The sequence below is a fragment of the Pararge aegeria genome, chromosome 2, assembly GCF_905163445.1.
Source record: "Pararge aegeria chromosome 2, ilParAegt1.1, whole genome shotgun sequence".
NCBI lineage: Eukaryota > Metazoa > Arthropoda > Insecta > Lepidoptera > Nymphalidae > Pararge > Pararge aegeria.
The window spans coordinates 8,865,560-8,882,100 of NC_053181.1; the positions used below are offsets into that span (position 1 = coordinate 8,865,560).

At 33.6% G+C, this 16,541-nt stretch overlaps 2 protein-coding genes across 2 annotated transcripts; both read left to right on the forward strand.

Moving 5' to 3' along the window:
- The first annotated feature begins 773 nt into the window (after window positions 1-773).
- On the forward strand, window positions 774-1,780 carry LOC120631173. Its single transcript, XM_039900639.1, has 2 exons — window positions 774-1,064; window positions 1,709-1,780. Exons 1-2 carry the CDS (start codon window positions 795-797, stop codon window positions 1,778-1,780), a joined length of 342 nt encoding a protein of 113 aa, XP_039756573.1. The 5' UTR covers window positions 774-794.
- Window positions 1,781-13,269: 11,489 nt separating this feature from the next.
- On the forward strand, window positions 13,270-15,973 carry LOC120632769. Its single transcript, XM_039902770.1, has 4 exons — window positions 13,270-13,338; window positions 13,985-14,456; window positions 14,635-14,765; window positions 15,457-15,973. The coding sequence occupies exons 1-4, from the start codon at window positions 13,311-13,313 to the stop codon at window positions 15,585-15,587; spliced, it is 762 nt and encodes a 253-aa protein (XP_039758704.1). The 5' UTR covers window positions 13,270-13,310; the 3' UTR covers window positions 15,588-15,973.
- Window positions 15,974-16,541: the final 568 nt, after the last annotated feature.

Sequence of the window (16,541 nt, forward strand, 5' to 3'; positions counted from 1 at the left end):
ACCATTAATTAATTCGGTAGACACTTTAAGCTCCCGTTGTTGATTAACAATTAATGCATTGTCAATCATTAATGTTACGTATATGTTCTTACTATAATGTATGAGAGATGCTCGGAAAAATTCTGCAGGCGACATATGATAAGCAATTTGCAAAGATTTCCCATCTACTTTGAAAATTGCTTGATAATGCTATTAGCGCGTAGTAACAGTGTATCTATGTTCTGTTTAATGGTAATTATATCGAGCCATGTTAAAGTGGAATATGCTAATTATAGAGACTGAAATAAAACCAATTTGGAAAGTCGTTCTCGTAGCTTCGCTATTGTGGAACTGAACGGATGAGATGTCTGTAGGTTAACACCTTATTAGCTATTCTTTGGGATAATAAACGGTTCTAATAACTCCCTCAGCGAATATAACATCTGGGGCAGGTAACATATTGGCTCTCTTTTGTTTTGCATTTATTTAGTCTCCTATCTGATCGTTTCTCATTATCCTAATCCTACTTTGTTAAACACATTTTAATGAATTGTTTACTTTGTTAAATAACGACAGTTAAATATACACATTAATTGGTTAAATAATTTAAGACTAATTATTTAATTACCTAATTAATGTCTCTTTATTGCACATTATTTAATTAATGAAATTATGTATTTTGTTAGTATAATAGTCGTTAAATAATTATTCGTTAACTACTTTAACGTTAAAAAGTACCCATATATAGACGCGATATCTTTGGTAGTTTTTACAAGTGGTTAAGGTCTCATAACGTGAAGAAGTAAAATAGAATAATGGTTAATCTAACTGGTCCCAATGAACAGTTAGCGAGGCCCGTAGGAGAAAGGGGTAGTGTCCGCGGACCCTTACCTCCTCGTAACCATCACAATTGGGGAGCGAGGTTTGGGCGTCATCGTGGCGAACTGAGGTTTAGAGAGCCCACAACGCTGGCTGAGATGGAAGAACTGGCCTGGAGATCTGCTTTGCTGATGGAGAAACACGGAGGGGCATCGAAACATAATTTTCACAAGGCTATGGATCTTCTTCGACAACAGTACAATATGGTAATACATATGTATAATTAAGTTATATATTTTTAAACACTATATGTTGCCCACGACTTTAGACGCTTTCTGGGTTTTTAAATATCCTACAGGAACTTTATTTTCCCGGAATAAAATGTCCCTATTCTACTGCCGTGCAAATTTTACCAAGCTTGGTTAGAATAATAATTCTGCGAATGTTTAACCTATAATTGTTAACACTCTAACACCATTGCAACGTGAATGGCCTATCCTAATTTTATAATGAACGCTAAAGTTTGTTGGTTTGTCTTTTTTCACGCAGCAATATATATAGCAACTGCTTGCCAAGATTTCTTGCACAGACATAGTTTAAGGGCCGGAAAGTGACATAGTTTTAAACCCGAAATAATTCGGAAAATTTCGCATTTATCATTCTTTGCCTTAGGATAATGGGACGAACACTTAAACACTATAAATAATAGAGTTATTATTAATACTGTTCTCTATATGAAAGTGAGTTTTCAAGTTTGAACTTTTTCACGCATTTATCATGTACCAACCTACAAGGAAATTCTATAAGTGCCATAAACTGCGGGCAGAGATAGTAATTATAATAAATGAACGATATATAACATTTCTGTTTTATATAAGGTATACCTTCATATCATGCTCTTTTGTTACAGAATTTCATTGTGGTGTGCGAGAAATGTAACGGTCCACATTTGTATGATGAAATCACTGCGCCAGAAAGGTGACCGATGAAACAAACGTTGTTACATTATTGTGCATAATATATTTATTACTTAGTGTTTTATTTTTTTACCATTTCCAAAATAAATCTTGTTTAAAAAAGCACGCAATTCTTTTACTGTTTAGGGTATTTAAGAGCGTGACAGGACCGGATTTGATCTCAGTCCAGTTACAGTATAGTACAGTAGAGTTTCAGACGTTGCAATTTGCTATTTTTTTTGCATTTTCTGATGATAGCTTAGTCGAGTTCAGTATAACAAAAAAAAAAACAAAGTGGAACCTTCATGTGGAAGAAATATCGGGATGAATTTTTAATAAAAAAAAGAACATAACCTAACTAATCATTAGATAATGTCTACTTAAAACAGTATGTTTTAACGCAAAATTTTAATAAATTACCACTGACCTAATAGAAAACGTTCTTCAAATTTTCGTTTTATGTAATTTTGAGAAATATGGTCAGAAATAACATATCTTTTTTACGCTGTCAAAAAACTACGTAGATTTAATTATTTATAGTTCTTTGAATCTAATTTGGAGTACTCACTTTAAGGATCTGTAAGTAGGTCAAGTTTCCTTTGGGAAATAATTCAATTAAGAGTTTCACCGAATTTAGCGTCGTTAAAGACGAAGCCAATGGCAATTATAGCACGTTGCTTTCTATTAACATCAATCTACAATTTCCGACGTTTAACTATGACCTACTTCAAATAAACATAGAGCAAAACATCGTCGAATAGTAAACCATAAAAATAATTTGTTTTAGTACATGATTCAATATTTATTTATTTACACTAGCATTAAACATATAAGTTATGTCATCATTAGCACCATCTAACTCTTGCTTGCCCACTAGTTACAGAGCCTGGGTCTCCTCTTCGAATTAGAAAGGTTTAGGCCACAACGCGGGCCAAGTGTGGATAGGTAGACTTCAAAGGCCCTTGAGAACGTTATGGAGTATTCTCAGTCACTGACGGTACACATAACAGTACACATTTACGCATAACTAATATTGTATACTAATATTAATAATGCAAAAATGTGTCTGTTTCTTTGTTTGCTAAATATTTTTCTCTTCTATCGCAATATTTGGGCTCATTTATAGTTGATATCCTGGGAATAGATATAGAAATTTATCCCGGAATAACAAACGGTTCCTTCTTGATTTTCAAAAACCGAAAGAAACGTGAACGAAGTCGCGAACAACTATATATAAAATAACTCAGACGCTTCATTATTTCAGTTCTATCCTGTAGATATCCTACAAATACTAATAATAATGGATTAAGTACTAAGCAGTATTTTGTCACACTTCATGTGATAGCATCTTTTAAAATTCAATGAAAAAAAAGTAACTAGGCCGTTATTTTGCCATGTTTATTTGTGAATCGTTATGCTCTGCGTTGTAACACTTCAACTAAGAGAACCTTTCAAATATCAGAGCGTGACAAAACACAGTAGGTATGACTTTTTCAACGTTATTCTGCATTTATTTGTTAGAGTCCGTGGTATATAAGTAGGTAAATCAATTGACTGATAGGTACCTACTTAAAACTAAAATTAAAGTAAGTTTAAAATTATTTCGGAGGCAGGTCATTAGTTTCAGAGAAACGTGAAAATGAGAAACAAAAGCTTTTCGCCTTTACACTACGCCTATTATAACGAGACTAATGACTCAACGTTTTGTAACTCATTATTCACGAGTAGTATTTCACTTTACAACGTTGTAATGCTTTAAGACAATCTTATTATTTACGAGACATCTTTCGACCCAGATTTTTAGGGTGATAACATTTTTAAACCAGTCTAACGCCTGACCACGATAATATCAAGTCTTGACTTCACAGAAATAGTACGTACTTATTATACCAGTAATAGTAGTAATTATTGATCAAAGGGTTATTGACCTATAAGTCTGTATACAGTTAAGAGTGACTGAGTTTTGTATTCATAAATTAAAATTGATTTAAAAAACACTATGTTCGTTTAAAACAATAAACAAATAAATTAGAAAAATATTTAAATTCGAATAGCATTGTGTCTCCTATGGGAAAGTTAGGTTAATGTGAAATAAATAAGAGTTTAAAGGGGTTTGTCTGTCGCAACGAAATTGATTGGGGAGACCAGGGATAAAATTTACCCGGGATGAAGTGAACAAATGAGTTACGAAAAAGTTATTTCAGCCGCAAAAATCTTCTTCTTTGTCGTAACACTCTTGCCGCAAAAATACCACCCTTTATAGGTAGGTTTAAGTCTGCTTCTTAAGTGGAAGTTAAATATCATAAGTATTCGTAATTTTATTTTGGCATTCGAAACGGTATTCTCATAACGGATTTTTAAATTCGGTAAATTTTATATGTAGTTAGATGACTGTTAAGATTTTGACTCCTCTACCAGCTTCGGTACTGGTCAATTAACTACTAAGTGGTCAAATTGATGCAATGCCCTCTTCATCATCATCACTTGCATAACCAATTTTGCCTGTTAGTTGCTTCCCCTACAGAGAAAGTATCACCGATACCACCAGTAAGTAACACCACCATCGGAAGCGTAAGGTATTGGCAAGGACCCTGAGATGGCTGTAGTAGCAATTGCCTTTCTTTTAACAACAGTTTCGGCAGATGTACCTATTCATCTGTACCGATTGGCAATTTTACACAATCAATCTATCTTTAAAGGAGTTCAGGAAGTTAAACCCTTTCAGAAAAAAAGCAAAACTGTTTCAAGACAAAAAGAAAGGAAGTTTAGAGCCAATTAATTTAAGAAACCTATTTGACTGCTCAAGAGTCAAAAAACCAAGGGCTTTAAGTGAAATTAAAACATTACAAAACAAAGAGGAATAACAAAAGAAGAAACTACCTATAAAATGTAGGATATGGAATATGGGTTAACCCAGACAATTAAGATAGTTTCTGTTCAGTTTACATGAAACCCTTTTCTAACAGCGGTTCCAATAAAAATTGTATGCAATGCCAGAGTTTCAACATGTGGACTGTATCGAAATGGGTCTTATAATTCTTTGTTTCATTGAATTGTCATTTTTAATAATTTGTATTGATTTATTTTATGTAACTATTATAAAAAATATTAAAAATAAAAATTTCAATAAATCTCTGGAGTAAGGTGAAAGGAGTCTTAGTCATTAAGAATGCATGGATGCCCGTGCATGCGTTTATATATGCACTTGTATAGTGATATTAAATTCATCATGCCAGAGGATTCGGCCGAAAAGATCAGATATCGTGGTTTAAAACTGTAGTCGTATTTTGAGAGTTTAGATATCAAATCTTCGCAAGTATACCTACTGCATTTTCCAAAGTCGATGTGGTTGCCAGTTTATTTCAATGGAACGGCTGCGGGGCACGGTGGTTATCAGTTTTAAACTTTTCTTTTTGAAGTTTTCTAGGTACTAAGGCTAACTTTTGGTCCTAGGTTTCTTGCAAGACAAAATGTAGCTTGTTCAAGCGGTGAATATATATGGCAGTCCCTTTTTTTGTTGTATTAATTTTGAAATACTGTACCCTATTTGTGTGATTTACTTATCTTCTACCTATACTTATAATAAGGACCAATAAGATGCTTAGTTTTGATATCTTAGTTTAACATAGGTGTGGTCTTAAACATTACTTAGGTATATCTAATTAGTGGGGTTCACTTACATACATATCATCGCAAAACGGTTGTGGAAAAGTAACCTTTACCAGGGTTTCGGGTTGTCAGACTAGTTTGTTCGGAAATCCACCTTCGCTTTAAAGTAAGATTTAGGAAAGTTCATATTCATCAGCGTATATTATACAACGGCTTTTTTTTAATAGGTAAACACAGAGCAAAGATGTAAAGCTAAGTTATACGCTACGCTGCCCCAATGCGAATTGGTGAGTTAACGATTTATTATTTCATGTTAGTTATTAAAACCAGCTTAAAGAGTTCTCCGAGGCATTGGGAGAATATCTACTGCCAATTTCCTAACTCGGGGTCCTTGCTCTGAATTTAAACCTTAATCAAATACGTAGCAATTCTTGGCTCGATGATCGTACCCGGGATCTCTTGATCCGCTGTTGAACCTCACAACCGCCTAAACCGAAGAGTCAAAAAACTACGCTCTTACCGAACCAAAAATTTACGTAAAGTTTTCCGTGTTAAAAGTCCGTTAACGCAAACGTAGGGTCATTAAACACACACGCCAGGTTCGTTGTTCTATCAGAGGCGCCGTTGCCCCTGTTTCACTTTGCATACTAACTTGATGTTACCCCTTTTACGATGACCGTAAAAGTGTTTGTTAAGCTAATAAATGCGTGTTAGCTTTAGGTAATTTTATAAAATATCTCGCAAAGTTACTTAATCCTTTGCCTGATAGCCAGGGCACTGTTATGTATCAAGTTTAAATTTTAGATTGACTGACTAAATAAGATTTTTTTAAACTTTATAAAATAAGACTTTAAAGTAGAACCAGTGGTTAACAGTGACCAATTCAAAGTAAAACTATTCCATACAAACTTTTATCCCCTATTCTACATCTGTTTCCTACTGACATATCCCTTCATTATTTTCCTTGAAAACTGGTAGTCTAAATACAATAAATAGAGCATACTTCCATACCTTTGCCCAATTTCTCCAAATAAAAAAGTCTTACATCGGTTTTTAAATAATGCTCTATGTGCTTGGAAAAATCAAGTCTACATCAGTCAAGCTATTTCGAAGAATAGCTATTACTAATAACGCAAACTTCGGTAACGTGATTTGAGTTATATGCTAAGTTTCGACGGTACGAATATACTAAAATACGGGTCTTTATAATCATCGTTAGCCTAATTAAAGCCTCCAGACACAGAACTTCCGCTAACCACGATGCTCCGATACAGCTTGGCGCTGTTAGGTAATGTGCGAGCTATCGAGCTACGAATAGGTTATCAAGTTCGCCCTATAAGCATATATTGACTAATAATTGAGAATCTGTTCTAAGATAAATTTTATTGTCAGATATAAGTGGTAACTAGGGCTTAACGTTATGAAAATTAAGGTTAATTTGCTATACTCCGCCAAAAGTAGGAGAATTTGTATGGCGTAATTTATAATTTTTTCAATACTTATACTCCACACCAAACAGATCTTCGGCAATATAGGCTACGCATGTTTGAAAGATATAAGATTAGCAAATAAACTTTAATTTTCATAATTTATCATGGAATTCCGCAAAGTAACGCCTGCTTCTATCCAATAGGGCTTAACGTGATATTTTCCAGGCACAGAGATAAGCCAAATTCGCACCTACAAAGTATAACTCATACACCCATCCATTTTCTGACATAAATTAACGTTGTTTCACCAACGCAATTGATAGATTTGCATGTGTTGCAAACCACGCTCTATTCTGAGATACCAATGAATCAATAATATTCTTATCATATTGAAAAAGACGTAGCATATTCCTGGACGAAATCACTACTAGTGACAAAGTCGCTTACACTCTGTCTGCTGTACACTATGTCCGTTTATTCTTTGTTTTCTTTTTTTACGTGTGTAATAAAGAGATTATTTTTTATGATTAAACATAAAATAAAATTACAGTAGAAGAGCTAAATACCGCAATCATTTAAGATCAGATATTTTGCATACTAGTTTTAAATAGTATGTGTTTTATTTGGCTTTTATTACAGTGTGTAAAAATACTTCATCAAATAAATTACGAAATTTTCTTAAACTTTCTGTGTATCAAATTTTAATAAACTACTAAGGAAACGAATCGTAGATCCAAATTATTATAAATTCAGGTAACTGCGTATTTCATTGTGGTTTCAATACACCTTAAAAGCCTCAATAATAATAAATCTTACCGAAACGCGGTCACAGTTCCTAATTGGTTTAATTAAACGAACACCAAATCTGTAAAGAAAAATATATAGATTTTATATTTGGTAGAGAAAATACGTTTCCTTTGAATTATTAACAAACAAAGAATTAGGAGTAAGCAAGGGATTGCATTGAGCTGCGTGGTTAAGGATTGCAAACAATCTCATAAGCCCCCGGGTTTCAAACTAGTCGGGTTTCAAATCCGACGAAAATTCCCGTGAGTCCAGCCGTTAATGTGTCTCATTGTGGGGTAGAATTAAGTTTACTTGAAAAGGGGAGATAAGGAATTAGTACCTAGAGAGAGAGAGGATTTCTCGCGCGATCTCTGTCACTTTTGCATAAAATAGAAATACAAAAGTGACGTTTGACAGCCAGAATTGCGGAATTTACGCCTGTCACGAGAAATGTAATCACGTAGCGGTACAACTGCCGCGATAGTCCAGTGGTTAGTGTGTTCAATGTGGCCTAATTGTTGGGTTTTTCATGAACGGTGATGGTGTCGGTGGCCGAGTTCGAATCCCAGTACGAACTTCTATCTTTTCAAAGTTATAAGCAATTAAATTATACTTGCTTTAACTGACAAGAAAAAACATTGCGAGGAAACTGGCATGCCTGAGAGTTCTCTATAATGTTTTCCAAGGCCTGTGAAGTCCACCAATCCGAACTAGGCCAGCATGGTGGTTTACGGCCTAACCCTAAACCCCCAAAAAGCTAATAACTTTTAGCATCAAAGTCTAGTCGAAATTCGATTCGACTTTGATGCTAACGTTTGATTACACCCAGATACACTGTACTGAAATATGTTTCTCTTTTTTCAATAAGATTTTCTCAGACGTAACTTATTGTCTCGTTTAGGTACGAGATCTATTCGAACAGTGCAGAAAATGCGTTTTGGCACACGGCCACTATTGTACCTAAGCTTCAATATGAAAAACACTTATATATTATAGTAGAGTCTTTTGTTTTATATTCGCCCAGAGATTGATGTCTGCGAGAAAATATAGAGAGCTGTATTGTTTTAGCGTAATGTTAAAAGTAGCCTTTTAACGAGAACATTTGTTGCAAATGGGCCAACGTAGCCGTAAACGTAGCCATGGCGATACGTACTTCTCAGTTTTTAGTAATAACCTGATGCTTCATAATTTAAATATATTATTATCTGCTTATTAATACGTATTAAAGTAGACTAACTATTACTTTCAGTTATTTTAAATGGTGGGAAACTTTTTATGGAAATTAAAAAGTTGTGAGTTTTTAAATTACAATTATATTGCGACCGGCTATGTTTTTTCAAGTTTAAGTGGTATTTAGTTTAAGTGGTATTTTGCAAAATCGTCACCATCATATGAACAGATAGATCTTCTCTGCTGGTTGTGGGTTTTTTGGATAAGTTTCTAAATTCCAAGGCCTTTCACCGGTTGTGTTTCATATCCATATGGCTATTTGGATCACGTCGTACTTAACGTCGTTTTTTCGGATGCTGGGTCGCCTTTATCACCTTGGGGCCCCAACATCCATCGATTCTGTGTGCTATCTGCATCGACCATTGCTGTTATAGCTTCGCTATATAATAAAAATAATAATAATAATAGCTTTTTAGCGATAAGGCCGCCAATTGTACCTGTGTTTTATTTAGTGTTGTTTTTGTTTATAATTTCATTTCTTTTAGGTTTACAATAAAGTGTATTTTCATTTCATTTTCACAATATTTATTATTTCAGGCATATTTTTCAAAGGCTCATATTTTTTGTTAGTTAGTGATATAATTGATCCTATTAGACTAAAAGATATTAAAAAAAAAAAAGTGGTTACCACTGATGCTTCTTTAGATTTTTTAGATAGATTCTCCTTTTTTCTGATAACAGTATCAGGCCTAATATCCCTATACATAAGTAGCCAACCTCCCTGAAGCAGAGATGAGCGCTGTGGTTTTAAGTGGGAGGTTCTGGGTTCCCCGGTAGGAGCAGTTTGGGAATTCATGATTTCTAAATTTTCTGGTCTGGTCTGGTGGAATGCTACAGCCGTAGCTAGTTACCATCCGACTGACAGACACAAGCCAGCGCGTCCAAACGCCAGTCCAAACAGTCGCGTACAAACTGATCAGAGGTTTGTATGAGTTTAACATAACAGCCATACACGTAGCAGGTCAGCCAGATAACATCATAGACAGCGTTTGCACTTATCAGCAGATGAGATTGCAATGAAGTAAAAAATAAAAGATAAAACATAGAAATTTATTGCTTGTCACAAATACAAGCACAAACCTTGCAAAGTACTTATTACCATAGGTACCTACTTAAATATTAATGCTATGAAAACCCAAAAAGTTTTTAGAATTCACCGCTGAAATATCGCCGTGCATAATTTTTGCCTCTAAATATGTTTGCTGAGCTTGTAAAGTATTGAGCCCAAATATAATATTTACTTTGGCGGCAGTTCAACGGTAAAATAACGATACGCTAATGAATGTTCTCTAACACAACTTTTCGTATGATAAGACAGGGTTACATTAAGGTTAGGATGTTGACCTACACGGAAACCTTCATTATTAATAGCCTAATTAACGCAAATTATTATAGTGATTAAAGACACAGTCCCCTAAGGCGAAAGGTGTAAATTTTTAGGTACTCTACCTATACCTATACCTCTTTATATTTTACACGAAATTTTACACATTTTTTTAATCTCCGACACACGGAAACAAGCTATAACCAAAGCCTTCCAAAGGCAGGACCAGACCAGAAAATTCAGAAATTATACATTCCCATATTGCTCCTGCCAGGAATCGAACTCGGGACCGGGATACTTAAATTGACAGCGCTCACCGTTGCGCCAGGGAGGTCGTCGCATGTGTGTGGACGACAGTTTTGAAGCGATGAATCGTTGCGATCTGCGTGCAATTGATCGCTGAGACGGATTGCCTGTAAATGGACCTGACCGGCGACTGATTTGTGCTCTTGCAAAGAAATTAGTTTTAAAAATATTCATTGATTATTTATTATGTTTAGTTTATTTGGAAGCTTAATTACAATTACATGTTATAAGCTGTTGCCCGTGTTCTTCATCCCCATTTATTATGGTTTTTTACAAATCCTGTGGGTCACTTTTCTTTTCCTGGGATATAAGCTTAATTAATCTCCGCCCTTTCAACCCACTCTATGCCAATAATCAATTCGTTTAAAGCCTGAAGCAAGGACAAACAAACAAACAAAATAACACACTTTTGCATTTATAATATTAGTAACGATAGACAGAGTGATATTTCAACTTTTTTTTAATATTTCCGTACTTAATCACTTTAAAAACTTAATGGCTTAATTAATACGTGCTGTAGCGATTAACCAGTCCCAAAATGCCCGTTTTATCTCTTATTTGTTACTTTTCTAAGTTAGATTAGAGGTTTCTTAAAGCAACAATTCAAATTTATATGTCAAACTGCACGAACTGTTTTCCTGCTAAGATTTACTAAGTCTCCGAAATACTCATCAATCAGCGCGTGTCTATGGTAGGTATTATATCTTGGATCTCGAGACGATAGATATTACAGGGTGAACTTTGCGAACAATGTTTGAGTTTAACGATTAATGGCAGCAAGATTGTCAAACTTATGTTTGTAATAAGAACAATGAGACTATATTTACTAGCCCTACCCGTAGCATCAATACACTTATTAATTAAATATAATACAAATATAAATTAGTAGTATCCTGCTAATTGTATAAATATGAAAGTTTTTGCTTGAAATAAGGATAAATCAATAAACTTTATGGAGTTCATAATTTTATTGTAGTTTTTATGTGATCATAAAGTCTCATATTTTATTCAATTACGTTTAGCGATCAGAGTACCTACTCAAATGGCTGGTTTGGGATAAATCTACAGAGAAATTTATTATTTTATTGTAAATTATAAACCCTGAAATAATTGAAAAATTTTAATAACACAATTAGAGAGATTTTTTATCCAGAAGTCACAAACAGGCAATTCAGTAAATATTAGGTTTCAGCTGGAAATAATCGTAATTGTAAAGCTAGTCAGACGAAAACGCACTACGTTCTTTATCCACATTCAATGGTCGAAATAAATACTATTTACTGCAATAATTCGGGCCTTTATTAGGTCTAAAAAAGGCAGAGAAAAATACCTATCTCTTATAAATAAGCTACAATAACTTATTTTATTAAAAAAAAAAAAAAACTATAAAATATTAATCTAATGTTGATAAATCATTCCCATTACAGCATGTTATTGGAATACATAATTTAGGAGTAAATCAAATTTAAAACCCTTTCGAGATTTCGCTACGATTACTCGTTGTACGATAAGTTAACGTGAGTAAAATAATGGGAAACATCTAGTTCATAATATAAGTAAAGATACATAAGAGTATCAACGTAGTTTGTTAATTCAAACGACTATACGTTTGAATTAACAAACATTTTTCCGCAAAATAAAAATAGGTAAAATAATTCTCAAAGAATTTAAATCAAATGCAATAGTAAAGCCGCAAGTTGGCGTCTGTCCGCAAAATTGCACCAGGCACAATGTGGAGTGAATGAAAATTCATGCAATTGAAAGGAAACCATTACGCGACGAAATTTCTGACATCATTTTTATTTCGAAAATTCTGACAATTGAGCATGCAAACTGTAGCCTTATTGTACTATCCCAAGTTTTGTGGCCTGACGTCGTTTCACTTTTGCGTATATCTATAGTTAATTATTGTTTGTGCTGGCAAACGTTTGTACGTTCGTGGCTGAGAATAAATGTTCAATTTTATTAACACATATGAGACGCCATTATATTATTCAAAAAAAGTTACATCAATAAATAATCGAACGTGTTTCATCAAGGGAGCGATTTAAGTAATCTATTTATTATATTATCTTAGTAGTAGTGACCCATGCTCCCTCATAATTTTTAGCCAATTTGGGAATTTAGTCGAACATGTTAGTTATTATATAAAGGAGGATGCTATTTTTAGTTTTCTATCGTTATCAAATATTATAGAAGGTTCTTGTTTTCTTGCACATAATCTAATACGATTTCTTAAATCGAATTAACGTATAGGTTAAGGAAATCAGAGTGTCATCGATTTTCAGTGGCTATCTTCGCAAGTTTCAAATGATTAATAGCTCGAATGTGTACGTATACGTATTGTAACAGTTTTATATGTACTTCTCAACGTGCAAATCTTAGCGCGTTTATATTGCTAAAGGCCTAATTTTATAAACATTTGTAATATATATAACTTTTAGTCCACCCAAGTCCCACGTAGTGGATTGTGTGTCATGATGATGAGTGATGACTCATTATTTTGGTACCGTGAATATACTATAATACATCGTGCACCTCTAACAATACAGTGAATATCCCTTAATTGTGTGCAATAAAGAATTTGTCTATCTATCTATCAATATCATTACAGGCGATGGTCTTCCGCTTATCACCATGCTTGATCCCCCAATTAATACCTACTATAAAAAAACAAAGCAAGTATGGCTAAAGAATGTACAACATGGCTTACATTTTCCCTTCAATACTTTAGTTTATAAAGTATGCAAACGGTACGGATTCGGATATGATAACAGAAAATGAAAATTGAAAATTAGCGTGGAAACTGAGCATTTCGCGTTGATTACACTCGGAGCTGTTTGCAACAATTCGTTTTTAGCACCATACGTAATGTCTGCTTTTGCGATGTTTTTTGTAGGTAAGTAATAAACTTAAATCCCTCTGTGAACCTAACTTTTTTATAGAGGATTCATTCACTCGGAACATGCCACCCTCATATGAGCAGTTTCAAACAATACAGATCTAAGTTTTATTACCTACGATTTTTTTACCATAAATTTTACGATTGTTATTTTTTTCAGTCTGTTGGTTGTTGTAGTAGTATGGATATCCGATTAAATGTCGACAAGCAAAAGTGTCGGAATCGGCTGGAGGAACCGAAATTTATCAGATATTTTATTCATTACTTGCGGACCCTCGCGACTTCGTCCGCGAATGAGCCATTTTCAAAAAATAGTCGTATGATGAAATTCCGATATACTTAATACGTATATAGTTAATACATATCTACTTCCGTCGTTTGGCGTAACGTTTACCGTGCCGCATCGCATGCCTTGGAATCTCTCAAAAAGGATATTTTTGCAGTTTTTGCTATATTTCTCATGAATGATTGTAGCCATTGGTCCCAGCGTGATGCTATATAGCCTTAATTGATACTACCAATCCAATGTAAAGAATACCAATTTAATGTACAGAAATCTTCCAGTTACATTTTTATTATAAGTATAGATTTACCCCTTTATATGCCTTTAATAGAAATAAAATATTTATTTATTTATTTGCAGCGATAGGACTGGCTATATTTCAAATAAGTAAAATAAATGGGGTAAAAGATTTTGATATCGATAACGTTTTGGGTCAGATACACCAAGACGATTCTTCACCTCGTCTTACGACTTTAGATAGGTCACTGGAACGGCAGGAAAATACGGATGATGATTATGAACAACTAGTTGAAAACATAGTTCGAAGCCCTCAAGTTCAAATAGGATTCCCTTATAAAGAGAAATATTATTTAGTTAGTGGTAAAGGCCACAGGAATAAACGGGATCGGTTTCGAAAGTGGCCCTGGAGGCAGTATATTTATGTTAAGCCTGCATGGTTGAAGTCAGTTTATACTCCAAGGACACAAAATCCTTTGAATAACATGAAACATGAAGAAGATCATAGCGATCTTGGTGTCTATTCTAAGATTTACTTGGTACTTGATCCAAATGCTGATATAACTGATTCAGACGTTGAAGATTTGAGCAATATGTGAGTATATTTTTAAATGCTAAAATGCTATGTAAGAACTTCAAACTTAAACTCTACTTAAGTTAAATTAACTTAATTGCGACATAAAGGTTATAGCAGAATTAAATTTAGTTTTATTGGGTGATAATTTCATTTGCAGCTTGTTTTTAGTTGATACCTAACGTTTAAAAGCTTTTAGGGTGACATCGGTACTCACAAAACCTAGTACTTCAAGGAAAACTTCACTGAAAGAACGTTTCCAAAAGAAACGACGTTACAAAGGCTACGTACTGAAAGATAATCGAAGACGAATTCGCGATTCAAAAGAAAGTAAGTAAACATCATTTAATGAATGTTCATAAATCTTTTGATACTTTGATAGCTACCTATAATTTGATTAAAAGATACCGAGTACGTTTTTTTAAATCTTTGATTACATTTAATACATTAAAAAAAGAACGTATGTGTTTAATTTAGACTCTATTCAAATACATAGAGCTCCTATTGGCTTGTACAATATGCAAAATTAGGTTAAACTGGGTAAACGGATCAGGAATTCAGTAAACAGGAACTGCCTGTTGTTAACAGAATAAATAGCAATATATAATGGCTACATCTATTAAGGTATAAAATTATTAATGTGCTTCAATGTTCGAGTGTTTCATATTTTATCGAGAACAAACAAAAAATGGTTATATATTATAATTCACGATTTAGTACCCAAGTGAAGACGGTTTAATACCATGACTCGATAATTAAATGCTTAATCGAAGACTATTTTAAAATTTTAAGTACCTTTAGTTTTTTAAAGTACTGTACGAAGTAATTAAACATTATAGAGACTAATTAAATGAATTATAATGAATTGTGTCAAAGATGGAATAAAGTACGACCTGATGAAGACACATTTACAGCCCTTATTTAAAAGTAAAAAAAAAAATGTTTTCAATAGAACATCTCAACTTTTCATCATTGGTAGCATCTTCTTAAGACGTTAATAACAGTGTGTAATTTATTACAGTGTTTGCGGAAAAGGATTCAATAGAGCGTGGTTATAGATCGAAAAGACCCCGAGGAGATTATGGCGGTGTTGGAGGACGGACGCCTATACCGTACATCAGACATCGTGATGATATATTTGAGAAGGAATAATACACAAATATCCAGCAACACACCCGAAGTTTCGTTTCAACATGCCACATGAGGTATATAGTGTGATGTTGTTCGAAATCTTCGGACCAATCTGGATCAGTTAAATGCATGATGGCTTGAATCGGCATGACCAATCCAAGCCGTACAGTTGGTTTAGTATCTTCACGTTGCGTCGTGGCCAGTTTTGATAAACGTGTGTGAATGTGCGTTCTACCCATACAAAATTAAGATTTGATACGAGCCAAGTCAACAGGTATTGACTTGGAAAAGATTTGGAATTAGATATTTTAACATTTTCGTAAGCTGTTAAGTAGACAGGTACCAACAATTTAAGAAAAATGCTGTCTAGGAGTTGGCCCCTTAAACCGAATAATTTAAGTCTTTGGCAACTAGATGCACCTTTTTGAAATTAATCACGATTTTGTTCTCTCGGGACTAATTTTGGAATCAAAAATTAACAGAATTTTAAATTTTATTATTCCCATCCTGTAAATAAAACATTGATGTTCAAGAAATTAAGAGTGAGTATAACAACAATAAATGGTAAATACTATTTATTGTTGTTATACTATATGAGGCAATCTTATAAATAAAACGATGTTCCGGATTTCAATACTTTACTAATGCATATTTTCTATAATTTATTAAGAGTATATCACAGTCATCACTTTAATAAGTGCATCAATATAAATAGTTTACTCCTGTATTACAATTAAGTTCCTATGTATGTATAAATTGAATTTCTATTAAGTTAGTAATAAATAGTTTGAGTAGATATTATACAATGAATGTTTTAAATAAAACGACATGACTAGTTACATCTGCAGTATTTTTTTAAAAGGGCGAATTTAACAAACTATTAATTGCCAAAATAAATAATGAAACAGTCGTGTATCACGTATCCCTGTATTGCACATACAGGGATTGCATATACATTAAGTATTTGGAATAAAT

Coding starts and splice junctions, on each gene's coding strand:
- LOC120631173 (XM_039900639.1), top strand. CDS start 795: ATGGTTAATCTAACTGGTCCCAATGAACAGTTAGCGAGGCCCGTAGGA. Junction 1,065..1,708: donor TTCGACAACAGTACAATATG/GTAATACATATG, acceptor CTTTTGTTACAG/AATTTCATTGTGGTGTGCGA.
- LOC120632769 (XM_039902770.1), top strand. CDS start 13,311: ATGTCTGCTTTTGCGATGTTTTTTGTAG. Junction 13,339..13,984: donor TTTTGCGATGTTTTTTGTAG/GTAAGTAATAAA, acceptor ATTTATTTGCAG/CGATAGGACTGGCTATATTT. Junction 14,457..14,634: donor GTTGAAGATTTGAGCAATAT/GTGAGTATATTT, acceptor AAAAGCTTTTAG/GGTGACATCGGTACTCACAA.